This window comes from Harmonia axyridis, chromosome 7, assembly GCF_914767665.1.
Source record: "Harmonia axyridis chromosome 7, icHarAxyr1.1, whole genome shotgun sequence".
Classification (NCBI taxonomy): Eukaryota; Metazoa; Arthropoda; class Insecta; order Coleoptera; family Coccinellidae; genus Harmonia; species Harmonia axyridis.
The window spans coordinates 25,150,384-25,167,924 of record NC_059507.1 but is presented as its reverse complement, the minus strand read 5'-3'; the positions used below and the strand labels follow the sequence as shown (position 1 = coordinate 25,167,924).

Sequence of the window (17,541 nt, the reverse complement as noted above, 5' to 3'; positions counted from 1 at the left end):
TGGTACTCGAAAAATGGTCTAATTTCTTCCGTCGAACCGCGTAATAAACCTTTCGATCGGTCATAAATAATAGGAACGTATCCACCTGAACCGTATGCGCGTCGTGGGTGGATAAAGATTGGCATGAGAATTAACTTCTACGCAAGCAAGACGTAAATATTATGGCTCTTCGTGGAAGAGGTCAATGTCTTCGACTGACATATCTTCGCAACTAGTTAGTTATACCTGCATTTATGGGGCATGTTGCTGGCAGACTGTACATTTCTAATGTTTTTGAAAGATAAATATGTAAATATCAATCCAAAATAGATAACGATTATCTTCTTCATCTAATTTAATATGCATCTAATTTTTTTTTTAAATAAATTGAAAAAACACTTTACTTAGTTATATTTCAACAAGAATCATGAGTGCTGGCGGCAACATAAATCAGAGTTGAAGACGAGGATTTTCGCATCTGCACGAATGCTCTTTGTTAAAAAATATATGTGACTTTGCATTGTTTTGAAGTGTATCAACGTCACGGCTACTGGCGTGTTCATCGGACGCTAGCACCGATGGCACGCTGACCTTTGCGTTTCCGCCTTCACAGCTCGCATGCGCTCTTTCCCCCCTAACTACACCTGCATACCTCCTCCTCTGGAGGTCGTCGACACGATCGTGAGAGAAATGAAGTGCTCACAGATAGCGCTATGGGTTTTCGCGCCACGCTACTTCGGCCCCAACGAATTTAAAGGGGTCGTTACAACGCAACAGAGTCGCCTCTCCACGATGGTGTGTCTTAGACAGAGATCAAGGTCTGTAGATTACACAGGTTGCCTCGTAACTTGGGTTGAAGAGTGGGGTAACGCGTCATCCGGTGTCTGACAAGGTCTATAGAGTGTCTGTATCGCCCTTGGCCACCATTGATCATTTGACAGACATTTTATCGTAGCTATTTTATGATTGAAGATATTAAAGCCTATTTAGTATAGACTACGAACGATATACGCGATCAAACTAATAAGAAAATCCGTGAAAACCTCGGTGAAAACCCACAATTTCATTGTAATCAAATGTTAGTTATTTGAATGTGTAAACCGAGTGACGTCAAGAATGATTGACGCTGATTGGTTGAAAGTTACGAGACAACCTGTCTAAATCTATAGACCTTGGTCGACCCTTATTACTTATTATCAAAGGTAATGTAATTTTTGTTGACAATGGCTGCCAAGTTTTGCCGCGGGTAAAATCGAAAAAACTCTTGATTCAGTGATAATTGACTTTGCTCTATCAATATAATCATCTCTCAGCATGACTCAGTAGGGTGATTCTAAATGTATAATTACCCTACTGAGTCATGCTGAGAGATGATTACCCTAACTACTTATAATTCTCTATGATGATTGAGAAGTCGTTTTGTTTCCTTTGAGATCTTTAATAAAGACTTACCCCTCTCATCCAATCGTCTTAAAGAAGAAGGACAAAAATTGGTTGAAATATTAACACATTTGTTCCTCTTCTCTATTATATCACTACTATTGGTCTTCACTGAGAGATATGTAGATGACATTTTTGCTATCATTCCATATGAGAAAGTTGAGCAAATTATCGAGGTTTTCAACAGTTTCCACCCAAGATTTAAATTCACTTTATAAATAGAGAGTGAAGGAAAAATTCGGTTTTTGGATACTCTGGTTATTAGAGATGGTAATAGGTCAAAAACGAATTGGTATCAGAAGCCGACATTCTCTGAAAGAGTTTGAAACTTTCACTCATATCATCATATGCCACATAAGTTGAACCTAATTCAAAACATAAAACATAAAGCCCCCAAATTGTCAAACGAAAGCTTTCATATCGTTTGTTTGCAAACAACTATCCTCCTGAACTTGTTGATAGGATTTTGAATTTGAAAGAAAAACAACCTACTGATGATACATCTTCCGTTAATGATAAATATTTTTATTTACTCCTATTGAATTATAAACTCATTATTCAACTGCTTTTGAGCAATTAATAGTATCTATTAACAAACAGCGTGATTTATAATAACTCACTACTATAACTCACTATTATAAATCGGAAAATATGGATCTGTGCTTCTATACTTCTCTGCTTCTATTCGATTGGCCGAAAGGGAACATTCCATTATTGTTATTGAGGGGAGGAATGTCCGAGGGAATGTCACTTTTGACGTTTTCAAATTAAGTTGATATCTAATTAATGTGAATGTTTTGCTGAAAACGATTAATTCAGATAGTGAAGATGAAATATTATAAAGGTATACATTTCCAAAAGACAAAGAGTTAATGTTACCATACAGAATTATTTGCCCGAAAAAATATAAAGGAGTTTGAAAAAATTTTCAAGATTGGTGTATCAGTAAGATCATTGAGTAATCGTTTACAGGGAATATTTTTTGGTATATTTTAATGCATTTTTATAGGCAATTATTAAGGTTTTTCAATAAATTTCTATGTCTGTACTCTGTACTGGATTCGAGCTAGCCGAAGCTAGTTCGATTGTGATTGGTAGCACTAAGTTTCCATCTCTCTTGTACGGGATCGAGCACATTATGTTTATTTCCCGTTCCTTCTGTCTTTATTCTAAGTCTGTATTTTTTCTTAGTATTTATTGACATAGTCGTAGATAAAGTATAGTATTCAACTTGCGGTAATGGTCATAACTCACTTGATGAATTACAGCACTCGCCTGCGGCTCGTGCTGCAAACATCATCTGCGTGAGTTATGACCTACATTACCGCTCGTTGAATAATATACTATTATAAATTAAGATACATTCCCAACTTAACGGAGAAAATTAGTAATGCCCTGAAAAGTGATGAGTTGAATATGTTTCAAACCTGAAAATAAAACGGAAACGCTTTTTTTCCAAACTAAAAAGCGTTACTCCTAAAGAACTTCGCTCTAACAGTATACGAGTATATCGTATTCCATGGTCCGAATGCCATAGCGTATATTTAGTACAGACGAGTAGATATTTGAAAACGAGGTTGACTGCTCTAGCGGAGCATGTCCTTACTCCGCTTTCTTTTGATTTCGAGGAAACCAAAATCTTGGATCTCCAAAACTTTTTAAACAGGAGACTATTGCACGAAATGATTAGTATAAAAAAGGAAAGAAATGCCTTGAATGAGCGATCCGATATTGAAAACCTTAATTCTTCATACTTCAATTTAATTGAGAAAATGAAGGACAAAAGTTGAGAGGGTTTAACAAATGTTTGTGGTTTGTCGACCAGTTCATGTTTCTCTTTTTTTCGCCTGTCTTCATAGGAAACACTACATCTGATATTTATTAAATTCAGTTGCCGACTGTGCCAGGTAAAATGATGGAAGTGTACGTTCTTTTAATATAATTTTATTAACACGGAAAACTGACTGTTGATGTCAGTAGTAGAGAAATATTTATTATTGTCGTTATTATTTAATCATTTATTTATTTATTCAATCGATTTTATTTTTACAGTTACTTTTGTCATTGATGATTGTAGGTGATTTGTTTGTATGCTATTTATTTTTATATTTTTTTAATAAGTATTCTGGTTCCATTGGAAATTTGTTTTTCCTTTTTTTTTGTATAGTTTCAGAGCCCTGAAGAAGATATCAAATATATTGAAACGTTGGCATTTCAAAAAAGCAGGTTTCCTAAAAAGGACCTATACTTTATATACTTATAGCATAATGAATGTAAGTTTAAATTAATAAAATAACCACCAGTTTAAAAATGAATTAACAGATGGCCCATCCAACATAAATTTTATTATGAGTAAATTGAAAATTCAACTATCATGACTAGATATACATTAATCAATTGAAATTTTAGTTTCAACTTCACAATATTTTTTCAATAACTCCTCTCAGAATTAAACTATAATAAATTATTAATCAACATCTTAAAATTAAAAATAGATGAACTATAACTTTAACGTTCACTGTTTGACATGCGAATGGACTCTTATCCTCTTATTTCCCAATGAAAAACTGCTATGATGTCTCTGGGTTGGTTGCATACAAGGTGTTCTGTTTGTTTTACGTAGAAGTGTTGACATAGCACCATCAGACCAGAGGTCCAAAGAGTAAAGATTGGCCAATTGTCTAATTTTGTCTTTGTCCCCGCCGAATAATTTCAATTCTGATTTAGAACTATCTTGCAAAAATTTTGCAACCCTTTCATTAGCATTTGTTACAATACTAAATCCTGGACGTTCATCTCCCAGTCTTCTGCAGCCTGCCCTTATTTCTCTAGGATCATACTCAGTTATGTATGATGGCTCTGTAGGTGTTTCAACTGATGGAGCCCAATCAGTTAATTCGTCATCTCCTTCATGACCTTCTCCTCCACTCCAACTGAGACTGCTTTCACTAGCAATGTCAAAATTGTCATCAATACTTTGTACTTCCATGGACATTCCCTAGAAAATAGAAAATAGTACATTGCTTTATTAGAAGTGAAAGTGCTCCTCTCCAAATGAAACATATTATGATTTCCGCAAATGGCATCCAACAAAGGAAATTAGATAAAATTGCAAAAAAATTCAGCACGGCTGAATTTAGAGAAATGCAACTTGGTATAATCAGAAAAATATTAAAAATAATTCTGACAATAAGCTCCTAGGTTATTTTTTATGTATTTGCAACTGCACAAAAAAATCGAGATGAGCACAGACTTGGCATAAGATGCTTTTGAAATGTACATAGGTATATATGAGATTAGATTGTTGATTAGTTTATCCAAATAATGGCTCCCAATTCAGCATGAACATTCCAGAGGTTATTTCACATAAACAAACTAAATTTCGACCTAGTCAGATCACGGTAAAATGAAATTTGGTAAACTGCTTGAAATCGTCACTGTACAGGGTGTCCCAGTTTCATTGAGGCACATTTTCGGGCTCGATCTTTCAGAGAATTAATTTGGTGAAAACTACATCATGAATTCAACTATAAGCTAAAAGGGAAAATTGGAAAATGGAATGAAAGGAAAAGTTATCATAACTTCTTTATTACAAATTGAGGTTATGATGAAGATAATAAGAGAGTTGGACGATAAGAATACTTTAATGAATGAAAATGATTTATTGTTGAAATACAAAATTTCTGTTATGGAAAAGGAAATCTTATCTCAAGCAGATAAAATAAAACAACTTGAAAAAAATCAAAACAATGCACAGGGAGATGACAGGCAAAAGATGGAAAAATCTACCAAAACATCAATCAATAAAGTCACCATAAAGAGGATGGAATTTCCGTTCAAAATGCATTAGTTGAAATGCAGCAGTTGGGAGCATCGATCTGGGTAAAATGACAAAATTGACAAGGTGGACGAAAGAGTTGACAAATTCAATCCAATCTCAAATCGCTTTGTTGATGAAAAGTTCAGAGGAAATTCTAACGAGAGTAATGAGAAGTGGATCAACGTGAACAGAAGAAAGAAAAATCCAGATCGTTGAAATTTGGAACCTGCAAAATGAAGGACAACGAAAATACATTTGTTGGACTGGAAAGGCAAGCGTGGTTCTTTATTAGTCGTGTGGAGTGAACCCATGATGAAAAAATTTATCTCAGATTTTATTGATGAGGTTGTGGAAGTTAAAGAACTAACATTCGAGAAGAAAAGAAGCAGTCTCAAGAGATTCCTAGTGAAGGTACCTTTTTCAAGGAAGGGCGAAGTTTACAATCCGGAATTTTGGCCTGTGAATGTAGTCCTCAAACGCTTTAACATGCAAGTTTATAAGAAGAATAGTCCTGCAGATAGTTTTTATAGGGAACCAATAACATTTCGCGAAAACGAAACTAACATCACAGAATTTGACACATAATATTGAAAAAATTTACGAAGTGATACATCAGAATCTCCGATCCATAGGAAACAGTGTTGATACCTTCCAGCACTTTCTTTCAACTCAACTCAATTGCAAGGCAGTCTGTGTAACAGAACATTGGAAAAGTGAGGATGAGTTGATCAATAAGCTAAATGATTACAATCTTGTATCCTTCGTTTGCAGACCAAAGGGTAAGCACGGTGGAGCAGCCATCTATATTCATCAAGGAGTCAACAGCAAAAGAAGAAGAAAATTGGAAGATTTCCCTATAATTGGACAAATGGAATGTGCAGCAGCCGAAATGTGTATGGGTGGCAAACGTTTCATCGTACTATCAGTGTATAGACCTTGGAGTGAAAGCATTTTGAAAAGGCGCTAAGACTGGCTACAATTGAAGCCGGAGTTCCCCAAGGATCGGTGATAGGACCGCTGCTATTCAAGTTATACATGACAAACATACCAAAAATGAATAGATGCAAGATAGCCAATTTGCAGATGACACTTCCATATACTATCACAGTAGAATGCGGAAAACAATTACTAGGCAGTTACGGATAGACCTAGATAAAATGATGGAATACTTCAAGAAATGGAGATTTGAAGTGAATACATCGAAAACAATTGCAATCTACTTCGGAGGAACAACAGTAAAGAAAGAAAAAGGAAGCAAAATATTTGAGAATAATACTAGATGAAAGAATGAACATATAGAACATATAGAAGAAAACAGAAAAAAAGTCAAGGCAATTGCACGGGATATTGTACTCGCTGCTCAACCCTAAAAGTAAAATTTCCTTGAAAAACAAGCTGATTATAATAAACATAGTGCTAATACCAAGCATTACTTATGCAGGAGTAACCTGCTATAATACGAAAGACAATAATAAGGATCAGTTGCAAAATACGCTAAATACAGTAATCAGAACAGCGGTTGGCGCCCCATGGTATGTAACCAACCAACAAATCAGAAAAGAATTGAAAATTGAAACTATCGAAGAAATAGTCAACAAACAAAGAAAGAAGATAATAGAGGCCCTGAAAGAACATGAGAATAAGGACAGATAAGAGGAAACACCTCTTTTAAAGAACGAAATAGAAGAAAAAAGTGACATGCAGTAGGGAGAAAAGTCTCCTTCATTAAACGAAAGCATTTTTCAGTTCAGCTATTTGCTGAGTGAAATTATATTGAATGCTGTTGAACGATCCTGTTGTTGGTAATTCCAAAGTCTCCATTGCACTTTGGGTGGGAGCACTGGAGTCCGCCCATGGTTCTGAAACGTTGTCGACTCCAGACAACTGCCATTCCTACTAATCATATGACCATAGACTACTTGTTACATCACAGTAATGAGGTAGAAATTGAGGATGCTGTCAAGTTTCTGAGTGAATATTTAGACGGCCATCTGGATCTTATCAAATAGATCACTCGGAGTCAAAGCTTAGCAGGGTTGGAATGGTCTAAGGATTCTTTCAGAGTATTTAAGTTTTCAGAACTTGAAAATAGTATACTTCGCGAATTTTGAGTCTGCATTTTTTTGGGATCATGCTGTGAAGTAGGTAGGCTGTTCATTGTGCGAAAAAGAAGCATAAGATATATGTTCAAAATGAAATTTAATTAGTCATGTAGAAGTGTATTTAGAAGAAACAAATTACTTACAATATATTTTTATGGTATATATTTAGCAGAATGTTCAATTTTCTTTTTCAAAAATAAGCATATTTTCTCAGCTCACACAACTACAAGCAACTAGTTGTAGTTACATACTATAAAATAAAGAGGATTATTATTATCCCCGACTCTAGCCTATACTCGTTAGATAGAAAAATCTCCTCGCCGTCGGCTTTCTCATTCCCCGCTAAGAGGAACATTCACTCAATCCCAAATATTTTAAATATCATAAGGATAGAGTTCGGTCGTGTCCGGTCCTTGTAGCCCCCCTGATCCTTGTCGAACTTCAGGTCCTCTTTCACATAATCTCGCCGATCCTTGGACCTGTCCGTCACCTCCTAGGAATTTTCTCACCGTCCTTGCAGTTCCTAAAAGTACAGCTTTTTGCATTATATTACGTATATACTCATTGACCACTACTTGCTAGATATTCCTCTTGAGATTTTTGGGTACTCTTCCAATTTTTGATAATTGGAATAGTTTCATTGATATCATTCCCCAACGACGCTTTATTTGAAATTCAAGGTCCATATACTTTGAAATTTTTTCGACCTCCTTTGACGCAGGTTGTTATTTAGTATTGCTACGTCGATGAGTAAAGCTAGGTTGACATGGCTAGTGGATCACAGCTTTGGTTCAAGAATACTTGGAAAACGACTCGTGTCAACGGAACAGTCGCACAAATATTCACGAAATGAACGATAAAAGGTATGAACAGACGCGGGACTGCGGGAGCAAGAAAGGAACTTTAGCGGGATTAAAATCAACGGCGTTGAGCAGTAAAACTCCTCCTTCCGAAAAACTGTCACTGTGATACATAATTTTTGATTCATACTAATAATCGTATCTCATTATTTCGCGTAGGTGTGCATGATATGCAATATGTCCGCTGGCGCAACTAACGCATCGCTCCCGTTTCCGATCCCGAAGTCCCGCGTCGGTCTGATCATACCTTAATCCTAGTTGACATGGGTAGTGAAACACAAGCGAGGTTAGTTATGTATGGAGATCGACTCGTGTCAACGGAAGAGTTATGAAATTATTCTCGAAACGGATGGTTTCGAAAGGCGACACGAACGTAAACTGGGATATCAAACATGTTAGTCTCGATCTAGCAGCGAGCTTCTTGAAATACGAATATACGTCATACTATTCCCGTGAATAAGAAAGTGAAATCAACGAACGCCATGCACTACCCATGTCAACCTAGCTTAATGCTGTCTTTTGATGTTTATCGACTATTAATTTATATGGTCTGTTGTGAGGGACTGTTTTATCAATCAAAACCGTACGAATCCAGTACAGCTTATAGCGTTCGTTTTCCAGGATGGTCTCCGGTCGGTACTTGTAGTATGGCATTTTTTCAGAATGAATTAGTTTTAATTTGCTTTCCAATTCTTGGTTTGGTATCTTTCCTACTGCATCGTGTCTCTCTTTATATTCATTTCCTGCAAACATTTGACATCCTCCCGTGATAGGAGTATGTTGGATTGTCTTATTCGTTGGACACCCATATCGGCATCGATCGTCAGAAATAGTTCGATTCTTTATGATCTGCCTGCAGTAGTTCCTCGTTGAGATCACTTGATCTTGTATGGTTAAAATAAAACCTTCCGTTTCTGAATACATTGCACCTGATGTGAGCCAATAGTTCGACGCTTCAATGTCGACATGACCCTGGGACCGTATTCTCGGCAAGTGATCTTTCAAAACGTATACGTTCTTTCAATGCTCTGAACACTGAATGAACGTATACGTTTTGAAAGATCACTTGCCGAGAATACGGTCCCTGGTTCACCTCGTTGAAATGTCTTCCATGCAGGGGTTTCTCTTTCCATCTTTGTAGTTTTTCTTGGTTTGTATGATGGTTGTAGAAAAACAGCTGTAGATGTGTTGATTCCTCTGTTTCACACATTATTTTGTAGACCTCTGATGTACTTGCTTGATCTCTGAAGTATTCCTGTAGGCTTTCTATCTGCCCATTAGCAAGTTACATGATATCCGTTAGACCCCTGCCTCCTTTATTTCTCGGCAGTGTAGTCCTCTCAATGCTGCTTTTCGAATGATGCTTGTTTGCTCATCAGCGTACTCATTTTACGTTGCAAGTTTTCGATGTATGTTTTGCTCCATGGAACTATTCCGAATGAGTATGTTAGAATTGAACATGCTTATGTGTATATGGCTCTCGCCATGTTCCTGCTGTTGAGGTTTGTTTTTGAGATTTTTTTGGTTCTCCTAACGAACTCAGTAGTTAATTCTTGCTTCATTCTTTTGTGGTTGACTCATGGGTTCTATTTCATTCCAAGGTATTTGTAAAGATCATCCGACTTCATTGCTTCTATTTCCTGACCATTTGCAAGAGTAATCGGATCATCTTGAATTCTTCCTCCCACTAATCTGAGAGTACGACACTTGTCCAATCCAAATTCCATACCAACATTTTTTGAAAAATTTTCCACTAGTTTGACCATAATTTCTAGGTGGTTCTTATTGCCTATTATCAGTTTCAAATCATCCATGTACAGCAAAAGATTGAGGGTGGTAATATTATTATTCCCTCTAATGTTGAAACCTTTCTCAGTAACGTTCAGCTGTTTAGAGAATGGCTTCAGCGCCAAGCAGAACCATAAAGGGCTAAAAGACTCCTTGGAAAATTCCCTCAATTGGAATCAGCCTGGTTTTTATGTTTGTCGTGGAAAGCTCGATGTTCGTTTGCAATTGCCCATTACAAGCTTTAGAAAATTTGTTATAATTAGATCGATCTTGTATTTTTCCAAAATTTTCTTCAGCCAGCCATGTGGAGTCGAGTCGAAGCCTTCTTATAAACAAAATAAGTCATGAAAAGGTTTCTATGTTTCTTGATGGCTTGGTTGCATATGATGAAATATATTTCCAGCTGTTTCTTACATCCTTGAGCGTTCTTGAAAAATCCTTTCTGCTGTGTAATCATTATTTTATTTTTCTCGCAATGTCTATGAAACTAGAACATAATATCTTTCGTGTGGTCGAAATCATAATGCGAAATATTGAAAAATATCGAAGTTGATACTTTTTGAAATTTTGAAATGAATATCTCAAAACTGAAATTATGCTTAACGAAAATATTCCATAAAAATGGGAGCAAACTATTGAAAATGTCGTTTTCAACTGAATCTCGTCATCTGAAGCTTATTATCCTCTTCTAAGATAGAAAAACTTTATTGAATTCAACAGAATTTCCCCACACCAAAATATAACATCGATATATATGGATATTTTTACTGTTACATATTTCGATACATGTCGATATATTGTCAGAAAATATCGATACAATAAACATCAATAGTTTTCTGTCTCTTGCCCATCCCTACTTCTCATCTAGGCCGAATCGGAAAATATGGTAAAGGAAAAAAGTGTTCCTTTCAACCACAAGAATCTACTGTTAATGTTATGTACGAGTCAAAGACTCACCCTGAATATTCAATATTTTTTATCAAAGAGAAAATATTTCACCTAGAATTCTCATTAAATATTAAATAACACTTTTTTGTTAGACAGCCATGAATGAAATTGAAATATTTAATATATAGATTGTACTGAAATATGCAATAATAATATACTAACATCATCAGAAACCGTCTTCTTGCAGAATTTCTCAATCTTATCCACAATACTTTTATGTAAAGGCTTTATTCGGTTTCCACTTCTGATATGATCATTCTCAAGAATATCCAATTTTTGAGATCTCTTCCTTTTTCCACATTGAGGCATTGGTGCTTCTTCAATAAACATTCTTTTCAATTTCCGTTTTCTACGAAAGCTTGGCCTTGCAGGAGAGTGTTCGTTGAAGGAATCACTTTCTAAACTATGACAAACAACTGAAAGTGGTGCATTGTTAAATAACTATAGGAAGAAATTAAGGTAATCATGTAGAATAGGTATATGACCTTGAGACCCACGAATCAGTTACGTCAAAATGGCATCTAGGTTACCAGATCGAAAAATTAATCAGGAAAGAATAAACGTCAGAGTATTCCCGTGCGTACCCAGTATCCTAAAAAACTTAATGTTTGGAATGGAATACTGTGGAATTACATCATTGGGCCATTTTTCATCGACGGTAACTTAAACGCTGCAAAATATTTGGAGCTTTTAGAAAATAGAATTATTCCGACAGTTCGACAGCTACCAATTGCCTTCGATCTTGTCTGGTTTCAACAGGATGGCTGTCCAAGTCACAACGCACGAGCAGTCACACAATATCTCAGGACGACATTATCTGACCCTGTCATTTCTACAAATGGCACGATCAAATGGCCTCCCAGGTCACCAGATTTATCTCCCAATGATTTTTTTGGGGGATATCTAAAAAATTTGATTTATGGGCATGAAATTGACAGAGCGACAAATCTTGTTGAATTAAGGTCCAAAGTAATCGAACTTTGTGCCAAAATAGCAACTATGCCGAATCTGTTCAGAGAGATGAGAGTATCTCTTTATAATAGATTTGGCTACTGTTTGGCTCAACAAAGTGGATTATTTGAATATTTAACTTAAATTTGTCGATATCTCAGTTTTTAGAATTTGTTTTTATGTTTTTCAATTTTTTATTATGTAGAATTTATTTTATTTTCAAACCATTTATGGCGAAAAATAACCTGATTTACACTGGGGAAATTATTTGTTGCATTTATTGTAGCAAAACACCGATTTTATTCTCTTGTTTATGGCGGCAATCTTCTTTCTGTTCAGTCCCCAATGAATTCATGATATATTTCTCAGATCTATTCACGTACGCTTATAATTACATATCATGTTCGTATACATAATATAAAAAACACTTCAAAAATATCATCTAGCTTTAATATTCTGGGAATTCACGCCACATAACCTTAATTGAAGTTGGCCTGTTCAGAAATTTGCGCCAGAACAAGTGCTGTGAATAGTGATATACAACCACAGATTACTAGTCTGTGATACAACTTCTGATTGTTCTCATAGAAGAATAGAAGTGAAAAACTATAATAATATTCCTCATTTGTTGATTTTTCATCAATTTCGGATTACTTTCATCTTGAAAATATGTGAGGTAAGTGAATATTAGTATACTTCGACAACATTTAGATTTGTGTTATTGTGTGTTCCTTTAATTTTTTTCTATACTTGAAAGCCTGTTTATAGCATGTATTTGCTGCATTTTTTGGTAGATCGTTAATGGTATGTGCATGGCTTCTGGCTTCCCCGTTCAGAGATAAATTATGTGCAGTTCGATAATTATCCTTTTTATGGTAGTTTACATTTGGGCCTACATAGTTCGGTAGTAATACCCCAATTGTTTGATCATCTCAATAAGAAGTATCTGAATAGTGTGCTAATTTTTACTACTTGTTCACTCCAAAGCAGCTTTTATTACTTTATAAGGCTTAAGTGCGTCCAGCTATGGAATATTGCTCTCATGCTTGGGGTTCAGCTCCTAAGCACTCGTTACTCCTACTTGATTCCATTCAAAAAAGAGCAGTGAGCCTAATAGACGATCCAACGTTAACTGCAAACCTTCATAGTCTCGATCACCGTAGGAAGGTTGGAGACTTATGCCTTTTTTACAGATACTACCACGGAAGGTGTTCTGCTGCCATTGCCTCCATGATTCCACCAGGGGCTCAATTTGATCGACGAACAAGGCTAGCCGATAATAGTCACCAGTTTGTCGTGCATCTTTCTACAGCTAGGACATCGGTGTATCAGAAGGCTTTTTTTTACCGAACTGCAAGGCTATGGAATACCCTATCTCAAGATGTATTCCCCCTTGGTTACAAGTTTAAGACACGCACAAACCGAATTCTTCTAAATTCATCTCGGGGCGCTTGAAAGGGCGTTATAAGCTCAGTCTTTTCCCGAGAGATGCGTATAAAAAAAAAAAAGAAAAAAACTTACACTATTTTTCTACTATATTTTATTTATGTTTGTGATGTCTATACCTCCTATAAGTGAAATTAATACCTACATCTAGATTTCATATATGCACAATAATACACTTTTCATTATTAACGATCAATGTCGGATCAAATAAGGATGCTTTTTGGGAAATAGATTCTGATAGGTTTAATCAAATGTTTTGATAAGATATAGAAAATTTTGCTGTTTGACATTGAAGAATCACCTTCTGAAATTTACTCATGAATTGAAAACTTTCATATCATTATATTATATTTTTGTAAAATTTGTTATTTCATACAATCATGAAACCACGTTATTGAGAATCTTAATTGTAAATACCATTTTTCAATTACATTCTAATATGTTTAGGTTTTGCAACTAAACCTTTTATCCAATGTGATTTTGAGAAGATATCAACCGAGTGGATAAGGCTGGGCACATTGAGGATTAAAAGACAGAAATAAATTTGGTTACTGTAGGTACTTTGATTACATTAAAAATTTCTAATCATTCTATGATCTTTCATTTAAAAATTACCCTTGTTACATTATTAAACCCTGTTTTACTACTAATAATTATATTTGTAATCATTGAAACATGGTGCATACCAAACGAAGAAATTTGGTTTCTGCTGAATTTTCTAATAATAATATTATACAATAATTTTCAAAATAATATCAATGGTGACTGAAAAATGTTTTTTTTACAAAAGATAAAGATGCAGTTTAAATATAAATATTTGCAACGCATCACAATTCATGAATATCTCTTTTGAATTTGGATGTAATTTATAAGAGATATATCTCTTATTAATTTATATTGGCTAGATACCAGTTGTTCTAGTTTCAACTGATATTGTGTATCATTTGTTAAATTTTTGTTTTAAAGATATTGGAACAAATTTAAAAAAATCCACTAAAACATAATTTGTGTGTTGTCAGCATACCTAGAATTTTTATCTGCAGTTTGATTAGTTTTTCCTACAAAAATAATTTTACTGGTATGTATTGTTTTCAAATTGCAAGGAGACTCAACTTCTGAGCATATGATATGTAATATAAACATTCAGACAGATACTACGTTTTTCTTATGTATCTTGTTTGTAGATTATATATTTCTTTTGTTTATCTGACACTCACACAACTGATATATTTTGTTATATTGCATGGAGATCATGTTTATATTTAAATTAGATAATACATCAGTAAAAATTCTCCATGCAATATAAAACAATATATTACTTCTGTGTGGGATAATATATCAGAGAAATATATCAGCTACAAACATGATATATATGAGTAACATAACAGATATCTGAATGTTATATAAATAGTATGTATCAACTATGTGAATTTTTATATAACAGAAATATCTTGAATGTGGAAAAAACGGTTGCTCTCCTTTTCAAAAAGAAAAATAAACCCTCAAAGCCGCTAAACATCAAAATAAATGGAATCAAAATCAATCAAAAAAATTTGCACACCTACCTCGGATTGAATATTGATACAAAACTGGAGTGGACTGAACATATAGAATATTTGTCACGTAAACTTACACCTCTTATTGCAGCATTGAGAACAGTTAGTCCCTATCTTAGTAAGCCAGCAAAAAAGACATTATATTACTCGAATATTCATTCTGTGCTGGCATACTTGATTAGTGTGTGATCAAATACATCAGTCAGCAATTTACAGAGGGTACAAAGATTGCAAAATCGAGCTCTGAAGGCTATATATAATCTACCATATGATACTCCAACAACTGAGTTATATGACACACTAAAGATACCCAACATGAGGGTCACAAAAGTCGTTGAGCAGTGTAAACTGATATACAAGATGGAGCATGGCCTGCTCAAATTCAACACAGAACTCAAAAAAAGATTAGACCTACATAATTACCAGACAAGACAAATAAACAATTACCATTTAGATAATATAAGAACAAATAGAGCCAAAAATTCACCGATCTACCAGGCTGCAATAGAATATAACAACTTACCAGAAGAAGTAAAGAAGAAAAATTCATTAAAATTATTTATTAGATCACTTAAAAATTATAAAATGACACATTCATGATAGGGGTTTCTTACTTTTGCATTGTACAAATTGTTACAAATAAACATATTCATTCTATGGGAACATCAATGTATTGATGATTTGTAGAATTAATGTATTAAATAAATATCAGCTACGTAACTGATACATAAAGAATGTACCCATCAATATTACAGATGTAATATACCAGCGATATCGTTCAAGATATCATGTAAGGTACATTATAACAGTATAATATTGCTATGTAACACATATATTATATGTTATATGTATGATTCATATTTGTGTTTGCTGGGTAGCTGCCAATTTGACGTAGAAAATTGAACTTCTTTAGAGGTTCTCAAGGTAATACATCTATTCTACATGATTATCAAAATTAATATTGATTTAGTTGTTGACAATATCAGTGAAATACCAGTTCAAATATACTTGGAATTCAAGGAACATAGTTATGTCAAATTACCCATATATTTTGCCTCAAAACTTACCCAATTTATTGTATCGACCCCTTAGGAAGGGTTGTAAATGATTTTGCATACGCAATGTATCACTACCAATTACTTTGAAACTAAGATCATCAGAATCACTTTGGTGAAAACTGACAACTTTGTTCCTACCCCTCTCATCGCCTCTGTTCAGGACCTCTGAGTAAGAACTGCTGCTATCATCAGATCTATTATCCCCAGATTTATTAAGATAAAAATCTAAAAAAAGACAGCTCAGAAATGAAAGAGGAAGATGATGTTTAACTTACGCAAATTTCCAGCCGATCGTGTTCTTCTCCTCATACCCCATTTTATTTTAGGATCGAAATTAATAGGACCACAAGACTCTGATTCTTCAAGAGCATTCGTTAAATCCTTGGCCAAATGCTCCATCGGACAAAAATTAAAGCATTTGATCAAAATGAACCCAAAATCGACAATTGTAGAAACTGTTTACTTTTTTTATTTTATCAAAAATGACTATTTTTTAGGAAGAATGATATTGAATTTTATGCACTTAAGTAATAGAAATTATGAAGCTTTTAGGTCATTTGTCATTTGAGAATTTTAGGATTTAGGAATAATTTACATCAATGTTTTCTTGGACTCCTTGTCACTTGTCATCACAGAATATACGTCTACTTTTCCTTTTCAATCCAGGCTATTCACCATATAGACGGTGTGCGTAATAGTACGTGGCGACCTCCGTGACGAAATTAAACACTTTTTTTGTAAAACAATACGTTTTTACGTTTACGTTTATATATTTAGTGTTCTGTGGTTTTTACAATGAGGTCGATTCTCCAAGCAGGGAAGCAGGTGACTCGGTGAGCAATATTTTAAGCCCCGCCCAAATTAAAATAGGAGAAAGAGGAATCGACGTTGCCAAATTCAAGGGCGAAATTGAAACTTTTTTTCTGCGACATGAAGAGAATAACAGAAAAATTATTAATTACAGAAATTTCTCACACCCCTTCAGCAGGCAGAACTGAGATAACAGCTGATGCTCTGTACCGTTCGTTTATTTTAGATAAATCTTGATTATCTGTAAAATCTGTGGTCACGTGACTAAAAAATCCGTCCACTCTCGGATGCTTAACGCATAAATATATATTCTATGGTGATCTTAGAACATAGAATACCAGGAAGTAGCATAAGGCGATATTCCCTTGTTAAAACTTATGAACGGAAATTGGCCATTAGCTACCTTCCATGATTCAATTCTCAAAGTTAACCAATAAATGCCATAGGCGTATCATGGTAAGACAAGGATTTTTTTTTGTTATTACATTTTTCGGGTTTATTATATAAATATATATAATAAATAATAATATTATATAAATATATATATAACATATAAATATTGAAAAATAACTATCAATTATTAGTAAAAAAGTATTTTATGTTCACGATTTTAATTTTTTCCTGCTCTAGGTTTCCAAAAGATGAAAGCAGGAGAGCGGCATGGATTCATTTTATAAATGAGCCAGAATTTGTTCCTAAAACTCAAAGTTATTTATGCTTTAGTCATTTTGCTGATGATTGTTTTGATCAAACTCTAAAAGCAAAAGTGTGACTACATCCCAT

General features: G+C 34.5%; 1 protein-coding gene and 1 long non-coding RNA gene across 2 annotated transcripts; both read right to left on the bottom strand.

Annotated features, from left to right (window-relative positions):
- Window positions 1-3,744: 3,744 nt before the first annotated feature.
- LOC123684229 lies at window positions 3,745-16,453 on the bottom strand. Its single transcript, XM_045623405.1, has 4 exons — window positions 16,224-16,453; window positions 15,958-16,173; window positions 11,100-11,353; window positions 3,745-4,417 (listed from the first exon to the last, which is right to left on the bottom strand). Exons 1-4 carry the CDS (start codon window positions 16,345-16,347, stop codon window positions 3,935-3,937), a joined length of 1,077 nt encoding a protein of 358 aa, XP_045479361.1. The 5' UTR covers window positions 16,348-16,453; the 3' UTR covers window positions 3,745-3,934.
- Window positions 7,422-11,093, bottom strand: LOC123684230. The gene is made up of 2 exons (XR_006748117.1): window positions 9,295-11,093; window positions 7,422-9,186 (listed from the first exon to the last, which is right to left on the bottom strand). It is a non-coding gene; the product is annotated as an uncharacterized LOC123684230 (long non-coding RNA).
- Window positions 16,454-17,541: the final 1,088 nt, after the last annotated feature.